Below are 13,365 nucleotides of genomic sequence, written 5' to 3'. Positions count from 1 at the left end.
GGGAGCTTTCTTCTGTGCACCCAGGATCACGGAGATCCCGGGCTGGTGCTTCTGTACACAGCGAGTGAAAGTTGAGGGCCGTCAGGAGTTTTCTGCAGTTTGAGTATTTCCTACTTGTAAGAGGTCTAGGATTTAGCTGTTTAAGGAAAGTGAGAGAAAAATGAAAACATTAGCAGGCTCTGCCTGCATTTTCTGCACAGACTTCTGTACTTGTCAAGCCAGTGTTGGAGAGGGGCAGTACTCCCAAAACCCAACCCACCTTTAATTTGTGGAGACTTGTTATCCCCCCTGAGCTGCTCCATACTGTGTGCTCTCAGTAAACAGTGAGTCACAGTTATTTGTCGTGGGTCCCTCTCTGCATCTCAGTGTTTAGAATCTTTCACGGAGCCTGGTCTACAGGTTGGTGCCGGCTTAGAGGACCTATCGCTGCGGTGGTGGATGAAGCAGAGCTCTCATTCAGGGCTGAGGGATGTGCTTAGGGCAGGGTCTGGCAGTCCCCAGACAAAGGGGACTGTGTGGCCTCCAGCCTCGGCCCTCCTGTGGTCGGCACACCTAAAGGAGGTTCACCTCGCTGCCCTGAGCCTAGCTGAGGTGTGCGAGGCTGGCTGTCTCAGAACATTCCCCAAGCGGAGCATCGTTCCTGCTCAGATGACTTTAACCTCTTCCCAGCTACCTCTCTTTTCTCTTCCCCCAGCACTGAAGGAGAGGCTGGGTCAGTAGTCGAGCTGTCGGCATTGCCATCAGATGGCAAAAGTCTGACTGCCCACCGTCTGGGGCTGGATTTGATTGGAGACGGGCAGCTGCTGACCTCTAGGGGTCGGGCCTCTGCTCACATCAGATTTCCCCAGGGAGAAGCATTATCTCTCATACGGTGCCTGATGAAACAGAACTGTGCCTCAGCAGCTCCAGGCCCGCGAGAGGCGGTTTTTTGCTCTCTGCATGTGTGTTGCCGCTGTTTGCTGGTGTCCCGAGCAGCCCTGACCAAGCCCGGCACTTCCGTGTACCGGCTTTGTGGGGTTCGGTTGCAGAGGGGTGTGCCTGGGTGTGTTTGAGTGCTCATGCGTGTGCTGTATCTCTTTCTTGCCCCACCCCCCGATTGGCTCATGGCACTCAATCCCGGCCCTCCATCTCAGTCCCTATTCTGGGGTCTCTGAAAGAAAGCTATGTGTGGAGGCTACTAAACAAAGAGTTTGAATCCCTGCCATATCCCCACTTCCGAGGACCGGAGAGGAAATGGGGTTTAGGCATCTGGAAAAGCCTCCTAGTCATAGATCCTTATGAGTCCCTGGTGTTACTAGTAACCTTCGGTGTATCTACTTGGCTTCTTATTCTTTTATTCAACAGATATTTATTGAGAGCTTCCTAAGTGTCAGGCTTGTTGCAGTCACTGAGGACCCAGTGACAAGTAACATGATGAGAGTCCTGGCCTTACCCTGTGGAACCATTCTAATGGTTCTTAGCCTCTTCTTACAGAGGTTATCTTCAGATGGAGGGAAAGCCTCCCAGGGAGCACAGACGTCTAGATGCTGGGAAGCTGTCACCTGGGCAGGGAGGCAAAGCAGGTGACCCCTTCAAGCAGCCCTGGTTGGTAGTTCCCATGGCCAGAGCCTCTCAGGAAAGGCCCTCGGAGGAGGCTGCCTGGGCATGGGCCCACTCACAAGTTCTTGATCCCTCTGTCTGGTGCCTTTGTGGGACCCCCCGGAGTGCAGGTGAAGGCTCAGAAATTGTCAGGCCATCGAGACTACACTGTCCCTTGACTGAGTGAGTTCAGTTCCAGGCGTGACCCAGTAACCTGGACAGAGGCAGGGATTTCAGCCAGTGGGTGCAAAGGCCTCAGGACCACGTCTGAACCACTTATCGCCAGCTCTGAGCGCCATGGAGCTCCCAGGGGAGGGGCGGCTCTCAGGTCCTCCTCTCCCAATTTTGTGACTGCTGAAAGAAAACTGAGATTCAAAAGCAGCTTGTTGTAAAGTTTCTACGGAAAGGCAACGGAGCTAGAAGAGGTAAAACAATCTTGAAACGAAAAATTACGTGGGAGGGACCATTCTATCTGATTTTTTTTAAACAAAGAGATCTTCAGTGCTTTACTCCCCCATGTCCCGTTATGAATTTCCAACTCATACTTCCCTGTGTTCTTCTGAACAAATGCTCTGACCTCTCCCCTTTTAGATATGTTTGTTTCATTTCCTATTTTAAAAATGACTTTTTTTTTTTGAGCGCTTTTAGGTTCACGGCAAAATTAAGAGGAAAGTACACAGATTTCCCATATAGCCCCTGTCCCGATAAAGGCACAGCCTCCCCCATTATCAACATCTGCACCAGAGTGGCACATTTGTTACAATTAGTGAATCTTCACTGACACATCATTATCACCCAAAGTCCATAGTTTGCATTAGGGGTCACTCTTGGTGTTTTACTTTCTATGGGAATGGACAAATGTATAATGACATATATCCACCGTTATAGTATCAGAGTTGCTTCACTCTTCTAAAAATCCTCTGTGCTCTGCCTGTATATGCCTTTTCACCCCCACTCCCCACCCCTGGCAACCCCTGATCTTTTTACTGTCTCCATAATTTTGCCTTTTCCAGAATGTCACAAAGTTGACGTCCTGGTACTCTGATTAAGACTTATACTGCTGTAGTAATCAGGACAGTGTGGCCTTGGCCAAGGGATAGACACAGAGATGAATGGAACAGAGCAAAGACCCCAGGCCTGCACTTCTATGGCCAACTGACATGACTAAGGTGTACAAGTAGTTCCAAGGTAGAAGGCACCACCGTGACTGGACATCCATAGGCAAAAACAGAAAACCCCAAACCTCACAACTTATACAAAAATTAACTCAAAATGGACCTCGGACCAAAATGTAAAATGTAAAAACTCTTAAAACTTTTAGAAGAAATCACAGCTAGGTGAACCTAGAGCTTTTGTGTCTTAGAACAACTAACACATGATCTAAGAAATTGACAAATTGGACCTAATTGGGATTAAGAACTTGCTCTGAAAGATCTTGTTAAGAGAACAAAAAAAAAGTACAGACTGGGAGGAAATACTTACAAACCACATATATGACATAGGACTTCTATTTAGGACACGTAAAGAACTCTCAGAAACTCAACAAAATACACGAATAGACATTTCACCAGAGCATCTATGCAGGGAGCAAATAAACACACAAAAAAGATGCTCAACATCATTAACCAAAAAGAAATGCAAAGTAAGATCATGATACGGTATCACGGTGCACCTGTTAGAAAAGCTAAAATAAAAAATAGTGACAGTACCAAAGGCTGTGGTGAGACTGGGTCCTTCATGCATTATTGGTAAGAACGCAAAATGATACAGCCACTCTGGAAAATACTTTGGAAGTTTCTTTACAAAGTAAAGAACTAAACATCCATTTACCATATAGTCTGGCAATTGCACTCGTGAGCATTTATTCCAGAGAAAAGAGAACTTGCGCGTACACAAAAACCTGTGCGGGGGCGATCACGGCAGCTTTACCTGTAGTAATCAAAGAGGGAAACAACGCAGGCATCCTTCAGTGGGTGAAACACAATGGCGCCTGTACGACTCAGCCATAGGAGGAAATACGACTCAGCCATAGGAGGAAATAAACCGTCGGTATGCACAACTATGGCTTGGATGGATCTCAAGGGCATTATGCGAAGTGAGAGAAGCTGATTTCCAAAGGTCATATACTGCATGATTCCATTTGGAGAACATTCTAGAAAGGACAAAATTATAGAGACAGAGAAAGGATTAGTGGTTGCCAGGAGTTGAGAGATGGGGTGCACGAAGGGAAGTGTGATTATAAAGGGAGATCTTGGTGGTGATGAACTCGTTCTGTATTTTATTGATGGTGGTTACACGAATCTGCACATGGATAAAATTGCATAGAATTACACCCCCCCCCACACACACACACATATACACAAATGAGTACGTGTAAAACTGGTGGAGTGTGAATAAGCTCTGTGGATTTCACCAGTATCAATGCCCTGACTCTGATATTGTACAATAATGAGGTTACCTATATAATTTCAGGTTACCTATATATTTATGTTAACTATAAATATGTTACCCCTGGGGAAACTGGGTGAAGTGTACTGTATTATTTCTGCAGTTTCCTGGGAACCCATCATCATTTCAAAATAAAGAGTTAAAAAAATCAGCACAGTTCTCTTTGTGCACCCAGCTCTGAACTGACTTTGCCACTGGTGGTTCCTTCTCCCCCGTCTCCCTGCTCCACTCCCTCTTCCTTTTTCTCCTCTTCTTCTTCCATGTCTGGTCTATTTTTTCCACCAGCATCATGTTTTTACTCTTATTCATGGGAATGTGGAGCTTGAGGACTTAGGGAATTGTTTGCAAAAAGACCACTTTAAGCTTATTTTTACTTCTTTTGGGAGGGAGTGTGCAGGTGGGTAGATGGAATGCAAAACATTGATCTCTTGCTCTGGAAAGGACCTGAAGGGCCCAGATAACCTCTGTTCTCAAAGGTCAGGATTAGGAAAGCTCACAGTACATTTCTGAGCCTTGTGGTCATGGGACCTGCCTCTTAGGAAATGTTGAGGTTGACTAAAATTCCATCCTCCTCCTGGTATGATTTGGGCCAGTGCCTTACAGGACTTTCGCAAACAGGCACTGTTGTCTCCCTGTGATGCCCAGATTACATCATTTCAACTTCTACACAAGGTCTCTGAGTCACACACTGAAGGGGTTGGTGGCTCTGGTGTAAATGTGGTCCCTTCAAAAGCGCGAACCTTCCAGTACTTCCAGCAGGCTGAAGTTTATCTCTGTGTCTTTGGAAAAGATGACCAATGGCAGCCTAAAAAGAATTCAAGAGGGAGCGTGACCCGTGATGGACATGGTTTGGGCAGAGCCCAAGAATCCAAGGGGGACTTGGGATCACTGAGAGACCTTCCGAATCTCAGGAGGGGGGTGGTGATTTCTTTTTTCTTCATTCTCCAAGGCTCCTCAGTCTCAGAGACCCCAAGAGATGCCATTAATACAGATTCCTCCTCTGGCCCCTTTGACACATTTGCTTTTGAAGGACCTGGAAGAGAAAGCTCTTTGTATGTGGTCAGAATAAACTCATTGTACACCCAAACAATTAACTCCTCAATGGACTTGCCAGCGCCTTGAAAGGCACGGCCCTGCTTCCTTGGACCTCTTGGGCTCTATTCAATCCCTTAAGCACACCAATGTTTTTGAGTTTTTGTTTTGTTTTGTTTGTTATTCTGAAAAGTCTTTCGCTGAGAATAGTCAGAGCGGATCAACATTGTCCTCAGCCCGCATTTATCTCCACTTGCCAGCGAGTGTCAATCAGGAATCAAAAAGCCAAACAGAGGAGGCTTTGAACGGTGTCATCGGGGGTCGAAGTGACTTCCAGCTGTCTGTGCGTGGGCCAGGCCTTCTCGCAGGGCAAGGAATCGTGCTGTCACACAAACCCACTGTCTGGACAGTCTTGCAGAGCCCGTGTGGGGCTGTAACTCTCTGGGGCCACACCTCGAGGCCGAGGCATGGCTGGGGGTTGAAGAAATTGCCAGGGCCCTGGGGCTGGGCCATTTCCACTGCTGCTCACTCCCTTGGGGCTTGAGCACATCACTTTCTATCCCCAAGACTCGATCTCTTTTTATCTGCCTGGTGGCTTCCTCTGTGCTGGCCAGTGGTGAGAACAGATGAGGAAAGCCACCTGCCAAAAACTCGAGTGTTGCAAAATGTGGTACCATTATTGCTGATCTTGACGTTATCCTTGAGATGTTCTGTCAAGTTTGCCTCATTCATTCATTCATTCATTCATTCGTGTAAGCTTGCCTTGTTTTTTTTAATTGTTCTATTTTTTTACTTTTTTTGTGTTTCCAAACTTACTTTTTTTTTTTTTTTTTTTTTTTGCCTGGAAGAAAAGTGATAATCTTTGAATTGGCTTTTTTTTTTTTTTTTCTTTGTTTTTTTCTTCTTTTTTTTGAAGAGTATTGTGGTATTAAAGAGAACTAAAGTCTTACTATTTGAGGTCCAAAAGAACCACCGACAATGAGCATCAGGCATCACATCGTCCTGTGCATATATGTAAACTGAGATTTCAGATACGTTTTTCTTTAAAGTACATGGGAGGGTCTCCACCCAGATTAAGAATCACTGAAATAATAGCACTACCTCCTCTTTTGTTTTAACAGCTTTATTGAAGCATAATTACATGCCATAAAATTTACCCATCATAAACGTCCAGTTCACTGGATTTAGCACAGAGCGTTGTGCAGCCGTTACTGGTGAACATTTCCATCGTTCCAAAAAGAAACCTTGTACCCATTTATAGTTATAACCCACTGCCTCCTCCAGTCCTAGGCAACTACACAGCTGCTGTCTATCTCTATGGGCTTATCTTTACTAGGCATTTCATAGAAGTGGAATCATACAATAGGTAGTATTTGCACATGGCTATGGTTTCTTTCATTCAGTATAATGCTTTTGAGGTTTATATTGTCACACGTATTAGTAATTCATTCTTTCTCATTGCTGAGTAATATTCCATCATCTGGATATATCACCATTTGTTTATGTGTTCGCCAGTCGACAAACATTTGGATTGTTTCCAGTTTGAGGCTATACACATAATGCTGCTATGGATATTGGCATACATGCCTCTGAGTGGACCTGTTTTTCTTTCTCTTGGTTGGCTTCTCAAGAGTGGAATGTCTGGTGAATGATAAGTTTATGTTTAACATTTTAAAGAAATTGCAAAAACAGGGGCACCTGGGTGGCTTAGTCTGTTAAGCGTCTGACTTTGGCTCAGGTCATGATCTCATGGTTCATGAGTTCGAGCCCTGCATCGGGCTCTGTGCTAATGGCTCAGAGCCTGGAGCCTGCTTCAGATTCTGTGTCTAATGTTTTTTAAACATTTTTAAAAAATTAAAAAAAAAAAAAAAAGAAATTGCCAAACCGTTCTCCGACATGGCTACTCCACAGCAATGAACAAAGGTTTCAGTTTCTCCGCATCCTTGCCAACGCTTGGTATTTCCTATTTTTTAAAATTTTAGCTATTCTAGCAGGTTCATAGTAGCACCTCATTGTGGTCTTAATCTGCATTTTCCTGACAACTAGTGACGTTGAGCATCTTTTCATGTATCCATTAGCTGTCCATGCATCTTCTTTGGTGAAATGTTATTAAAATATTTTGTCCACTTTAAAATTAGGCTGTTATCTTCTAACTGAGTTGTAAGGTTTACTTTATTTTTTTTAATTAAAAACTTTGATAGGATTTTAATTTTGTAAATCCGATTTTAAAAGTAAGTGGCTGGATAAAATGGTTTATTCTCGTGGTATTTATACCTTTAAAGTCCTTGCTCATACTTAGTGTCCGAAGGCCTTTAAAGTCCTTACTCCTGCACAGTATCCTGAGACTGGGAAGGCAGGCATACTTCATTTTTAGAAGAGGATATCCCTGCCCAGAGAAGAAAAGTGCAGGGTTCAGTTTTCAGTTTATGGGATGTAAAGCCAGAATCTGGAGTGTGACCCCACTAGAGACTGGGGAATTGAGTGGAAGCTTTTCCCTCTCCCCGGGGCCCAGTGTGGGACCTGGTATTGTCCCAAGGCTTGCCAGGAAGCAGCACTGATGTGGACCTTGGACCCAGGCCTTGGACCTATGTTTGGTAGAAGGGTGCGTTTGTTTGCTGGGTTGGAAGCCAGGTGCCCAGGTGCCCGGAGATGATGGTCAGAGGGTCCTGTTGGCTTTGGCTTGGCTTCTCAGCCTTTGGGCAGCTGAGTTTCACAGGTGGCTCTCCTGGCAGCAGGGCACTTTGTCTTTTCTCACTTCATAAAGATTTCCATCTAGGGCCTCCATTGTGGCAGCACAGCTGTATCTCTTCACCCTTGGTGACCCTACGCTGCAGGAAGATCCACTCCCTGCACGTGGCTTCATGCGATGTGGGCTCTGGGCCTGCATCTGGGTAATCGCGGAGGTCCTTGGCCTGCAGAAGTGCAGAACTTCCCCCGGGAGACTGGAAACACTTCTTCCTCTCCTTGAGCAACAGACCTCTGCTGATTGCTACACCAGATGGGCAGTCCCAGACTCTCATCTGGATGATGGGCGAAATAAGCAGAATGTTTTCTCTTATCCTGCTCCAGAGAGAGTTACAGCTCTTGGAATACGGGAGGATTTTAGTTGAATATGAAAATGCTGCATGAACCACTTTTCACTTGGGTTCTCACCGTTGTCCTCCTGGGAATGTTTGATTTCTCACTTTCCCTTTGTTGCCCTTAAGACTTCTAAAGTGAAGCCACCCGGTGTGGAGAGGCTGAGCACACCACACTAGGCTATTTAGACTGTGAACTCTGCATCCGGCAGGAGCAACCAAATGTGCATTGCAGCTGCCAAAAGACTTCATTCAGTGGCTCATTGAATTCAATGGAAAGAGGTGTTAATAGAGTCAGGGGAAGTGATGCTATTAAACAAAATGACATTGTGTGGTGCTGCTCTGTGTTTATTCTCCCTCAATGACTTCCAGATCAAACTTCCACAGTTTTGCATCAAAAGATGCCTGTTCAGGACTCCAGTGTGAGGCAAATAAGATGTCCAGCTAGTTAACTCCTCTCCCTCTGCTATATCTCATTCCCTGGAATGATTGTCACATAGTTGGGGATCGCCTTGGCCCCTGTCGGAGTGGGGTCTTGGTGTCAGCACAGGGGAATAATAGCAGGGTCAGGTGTCACACAACTGTCGGATTGCTGGCCTCAGCCTCCAGCCACGATTAGGGTCTCTATAGCTCTCCAGTCTTAAGATCCCAAGGGTGGGGTGTTGGTGCAAGAAAGGGATCAGAACTCTGTGTTCTTCCTTCCTCCTTGATAAGATGCAGGGAAGTCGGCCAAAGGTCTCGGGAGCTCCAAATGGTGGAGGGTTGTTATTATGGGTGATCTGACTGGCGTCTCAGAGACTATCTGAGAACTTGCATTCTCCATAGTTAATGAAATAGGTGAAGGGGATTAAGAGGTACCACCTTCTGGTTATAAAACAAATAAGATACGGGGATGTAATGTGCATAGGGAATATAGTCAATAATAGTGTAACAACTTGGTGTGGTGACAGATGGTCACTAGCCTTACTGTAGGCTGTATGCTTGAAACGAATACAATACTGCATGTGAATTATTCTTCTGCTAAAATAAACAAACAAAACCGAAAGCTTAAAAATAAGAGCCATTGGCAAAACAAGCAAGCAAATAGAAATAAATGACTGATTGAATAAAATGACAACAAAATAGTCGATGCTTGGAGAATAGAGTGTTCGGTTGTAAAAGATTTCTGGGGGATGGTGTAATCGTCACACTGCCTGAGACCCTGGGGTTCTTCTTCCCCCACCCCCGCCCAGGGAGAACACAGAGAAATCTCTCATCTATGCATTCTCAATGGGGGCAGAGATACCAAGCAGGTGAAAATGGATTGGGGGCGGCAGGAGGAAAAAGAACTCTTTGCTCTTTTTACATAGAAAGCACAGCTATACATACACCACATCAACAGAAACACAGTGTACCTATGTTATTGATAGTTCATTAGGTAGATGATTAAAAAAAAAAAAGAGAGAGAGAAGGTCTAGGTGGGCAATAATGAAAAGAAGTTGAGAGACACTGCCCGACACTAAGGTTGGGGTTCTTGATGAAAAAAACTCAAGAGTCCTGAAAGGTGGGTAAAGTCTACACTCGCTCCTGACCCGCAGAGGGTCTTGCCCCTCAGGGAGCTGCCAATGTTGCTGGAATGATGTAGATTAGGGTTTGTTACTGGGCACCTCCTGCTCCCATCATCTCTGGTACAAATTTCAGAACAAATCCAGGGTGCAGTTTCCCACATCCCCTTCCATTTTGTTTGCCCCCACCTCAATGGGAATTGGAGAGCATGATGTTTCACAGTTAAAAAAATGTTCTAAGGGTTCCTGATTCTTTTCACTTTGGCATCCTGGAGACAGGATGGGCCCTCCTGCCCTTCTCTTCCCTTTTAGGTGAAGCTAGAGAAATAGCTAGGTGTTCAAGAGGGAGTAGCACCACGGTCTGGTGTTTTCCTGAAGCTCTTCAACGAGGGCCACTAAGTACTATGCTGGTACCTTTCATAAGAGGGCAGGACGGAACTCGGGACACCAGAATTTTATGCCACCAAGTATGCTAACCTTATCCTAACCTGCCTGGGCAAAACCCAGGGCTGCTGGGGAAGATGCCTGCCCCCCACCTCAGTTTTCCTGCGGGGAGGACCAGGGCTGACAGAGTCATCATGCTGGTACATGCAGGTTAGTGAGGGAGGGCCCTCCAAAGCCATGACAGTTGAGCTCCCTTTTGTCCCTCCCCTGGAATGGTGAACACACAGCTGGGTTTGTCTTACTCTTGGCGTGTCTCTGTGGTTCTTTTTTCCTTCCTGTTCTTGCTTTCTATCTTTCCTTTCTCTTTGGTCTCTTCACTGGGACTTGGCCGGGCCATGTGCAAACCCCAACCATTCAACAGTGCTGGAGAGTAGATAGTATTTACCTCAATAATGGTAGTCTCTTTTCGATTCTTTTTAACCCTCAATTCAGATGACGGGTCTAAGCCGACACCCACGATGGAGACTCAGCCAGTATTCGATGGAGATGGTAAGCTCTTTTATTACTTACGACTCTAATTCTCCCACCCGTGTTTAGATTTGAGGAACATCCTTTCTTTGGATGTTTGTGTAAGCTTTATTATTAGTTTTTTCTTTTTTAATTTCAATTTTTCCCAGTTTAGTCTGGGTTGTTTTAACCTTTTAAAAAATGCAAATCCTCCCAGGAACTGGTACACTCTCTACTTCTGGAAAGGTCCTCTGTTCTAGCCAGGCTTCCTGCCTGGCTGCTGATGTCCAACAATAACACAGCCTGGATGGACCCTTTGAGCTGCCAAGACCAAGGAGCCATGGCTGAGAAAGACAGGCCAGCACTGTCCCTTCAGTAGATGAACCGACACTTACAAGTTCCTTCTCTGTGCCCAGCGTTGTGCTAGGCCTGTGGGGGACAATGGAGGATTAGATGAGATGAAGCCTTTGCTCTCAAGACAATGGCAACTATCAGAGAACTTTATGTGTTAAATTACATGGTCTCAGTTTTTATTATAATGGACATTTAAGGGAGAAAGAGATCACCATGGTCTGGGAAAAGACTGTGTCAAGAGATGGAACGTGGACTGGATCTTGAAAGGAGATGGGAAGAATCAGGGCATTGTAGTTGGGGTAGTGGGGAGGGGAGCATATGGTGGGGATGGGGTATTGTAGGAAAGTAGGGGGAAAGGGATTGGTTAGTGGACCTGGTTTAGCTAAGTTGGACCGTGAGAGCTGAGTCAAGACATTTGTAAGAGGAGAATTCTAGGGCAAGAGAAATAGTGTGGCTGGTAGCAAGATAGAGGCTGGATGTCCCTGGAGGTATGAGGAATGACAGGTGGGGCATGGAGTGCAGAAGGCTGGCCTCTCTTTGAGCTTGGGTTGTTCCTGGCCTGCATTCTTCAGGATGCTTTGCTGTGTACTCCAAGTTCCCATGAAGAAGAGCAGGAAGCTTGGCAGAGTGCAATTTCTAGAAAGTCTGACAATGAGGTTTGACTCTGAGTGCAACATGCAGCGACCTCTGAGCAGCTTTCGGCTGAGTGTATCCAGGCCTAAATCACGAGACTGGACAGGGAGACAGGAGTAAAAAGAAATTATGCCATTGGTTGGTACTGTGGCTAGGGATGTCTCTAGCACAGGCTTAGCTCTAGATAGGATTGAATGTGAGCTGTCCTTTACAACTGGTCATTTAGTGGAACATACGTGTGTTCATGCCTAGAAATTCAGATGTTTCTGTGATCCACAAATCTCCTGGATTATTGGCAGGTCTGGGATCCTGGGGGATCAGGTGGGAGGTGGAGACGGTGTCACCTTGGGAGATCGCCCCAACAATCCCACTGAAGACTTCATGACTCTAAAGTTGATCAGGGTTCTCCTGATTCCCATACCACTTGTCCACTGAGCAACCCAAGCCCTGAAGGCCCTAGAGGTTCCCCAAGCTCTCTGGATGGAGGGATTCAGCCTCTGTTCAGTGAGAATCCATTAGGAAAGGTATTGATGCACACGTTGGACTCATCACTTTCCTTCCCATGTGGAACAGAGTCTCAGCAAGCTGAAATCTGTTGTGGCTCAGCCGTTTCCTCCAAAATGGTCTCTGTGGTTTGTTTGGCATTCGTTTGTTGATTTATCCCCTTTAAATCTTCTTCCAGGGAAGCAGCTGAGAGAGACTTGGCTGGGCCCATGCTCCTCACCTCCTGGGATAATATTTTTATTCCTGGATGGAGCGGCTCAGCGCCTCTGGACCTAGACCACTCTGCCTCTGAGTATGGGAGGCCCTCGTTGGCTCCTATGAGCTGGCGGGTAGAGGAGCTTCCTTACTGAGAAGGGAGAGGGCATTGGGACAAAGTGGATGTGGAATGAGGGAGAAAGCTCCAAGCCTTGATGCCCCAGACTTCAGAAAAAGCTCCTGAAGTCTGGGGGCTGCACTACAAGTTATCTACTCCCTTTGCCCAGACTTTATTTTCTCCCTTCTTCTTCTTCTTCTTTTTTTTTTTTTTTTTTTTTCAGAAATTACGGCCCCCACTCTATGGATTAAGCACTTGGTAATCAAGGACTCCAAACTGAACAACACCAATGTAAGAAATTCAGGTAAATGATCTGCCTGGGATTGTATACATGCCGATTCGCCTGTGGTTGCCCTGTGGTTACTCCACAACTACCTGTTGTGTGGGCTTCGGCAAGTCCTTTAACCTGTCTTATCTTCAATTTCTACAGCTATAAAATGAGATTAGATGAGTTAATCCCCTCCAACTTTAATTTTCTTCAGTTAGTATGTCAGGGATCATCTTTCATGAGTATTTGATCCTTTTAGCAAAAAAATCTTTTGACTACATGTTTTAATACTTTCAAGTGGCTCTTTATATGCCAGGCAGAGAATTTTTAAAAATGGCCTGGCATGGAAAAGTTGGACTTCAAGCCATAAGAGACTTGCTTCTGTGCGTTTTTTAAGGCTCAAAATGGCTGCTTACAGTCATGTATTTTCTGATATGATCTTTTGAGGGTCTTATGAGTGGTCAAGTTTTGGTGCTGGCTGAACCCCTTGTGGAAAGGTGATAATTTTTGAAGGGTGATTAGATTTGTAGGACTCACTTGTAGAGTTCATTGATCATCAATGAAGACAAAAGCAATAAAGTTCATCTACCATCAGTAAAGACCAGAAGTCCACCAACAGGAAAATGTATTAACAAACCCAATCTGTATCTCTATCATGGGGAAATCATCCTTCTTTTAGCCTAAGACCTCATTGTGAGAAATGCCCCTCTGCATAATTTATGC

At 45.5% G+C, this 13,365-nt stretch overlaps 1 protein-coding gene across 2 annotated transcripts in view; it reads left to right on the top strand.

Moving 5' to 3' along the window:
• Positions 1-13,365, top strand: part of SMOC1 (SPARC related modular calcium binding 1) — a 154,244-nt gene that overhangs the window by 109,384 nt on the left and 31,495 nt on the right. For both annotated transcript variants that reach the window (XM_049612560.1, XM_049612559.1), the window contains exons 6-7: positions 10,556-10,612; positions 12,598-12,678. In XM_049612560.1, coding sequence (XP_049468517.1) covers positions 10,556-10,612; positions 12,598-12,678 — 138 coding nt within the window. The remainder of the gene's footprint in view (positions 1-10,555; positions 10,613-12,597; positions 12,679-13,365) is intronic.

This window comes from Panthera uncia, assembly GCF_023721935.1.
Source record: "Panthera uncia isolate 11264 chromosome B3 unlocalized genomic scaffold, Puncia_PCG_1.0 HiC_scaffold_1, whole genome shotgun sequence".
In the NCBI taxonomy this organism is placed as follows: Eukaryota; Metazoa; Chordata; class Mammalia; order Carnivora; family Felidae; genus Panthera; species Panthera uncia.
Note: the sequence above shows the minus strand (reverse complement) of the source record. Positions and strands in the feature narration are given on the sequence as shown.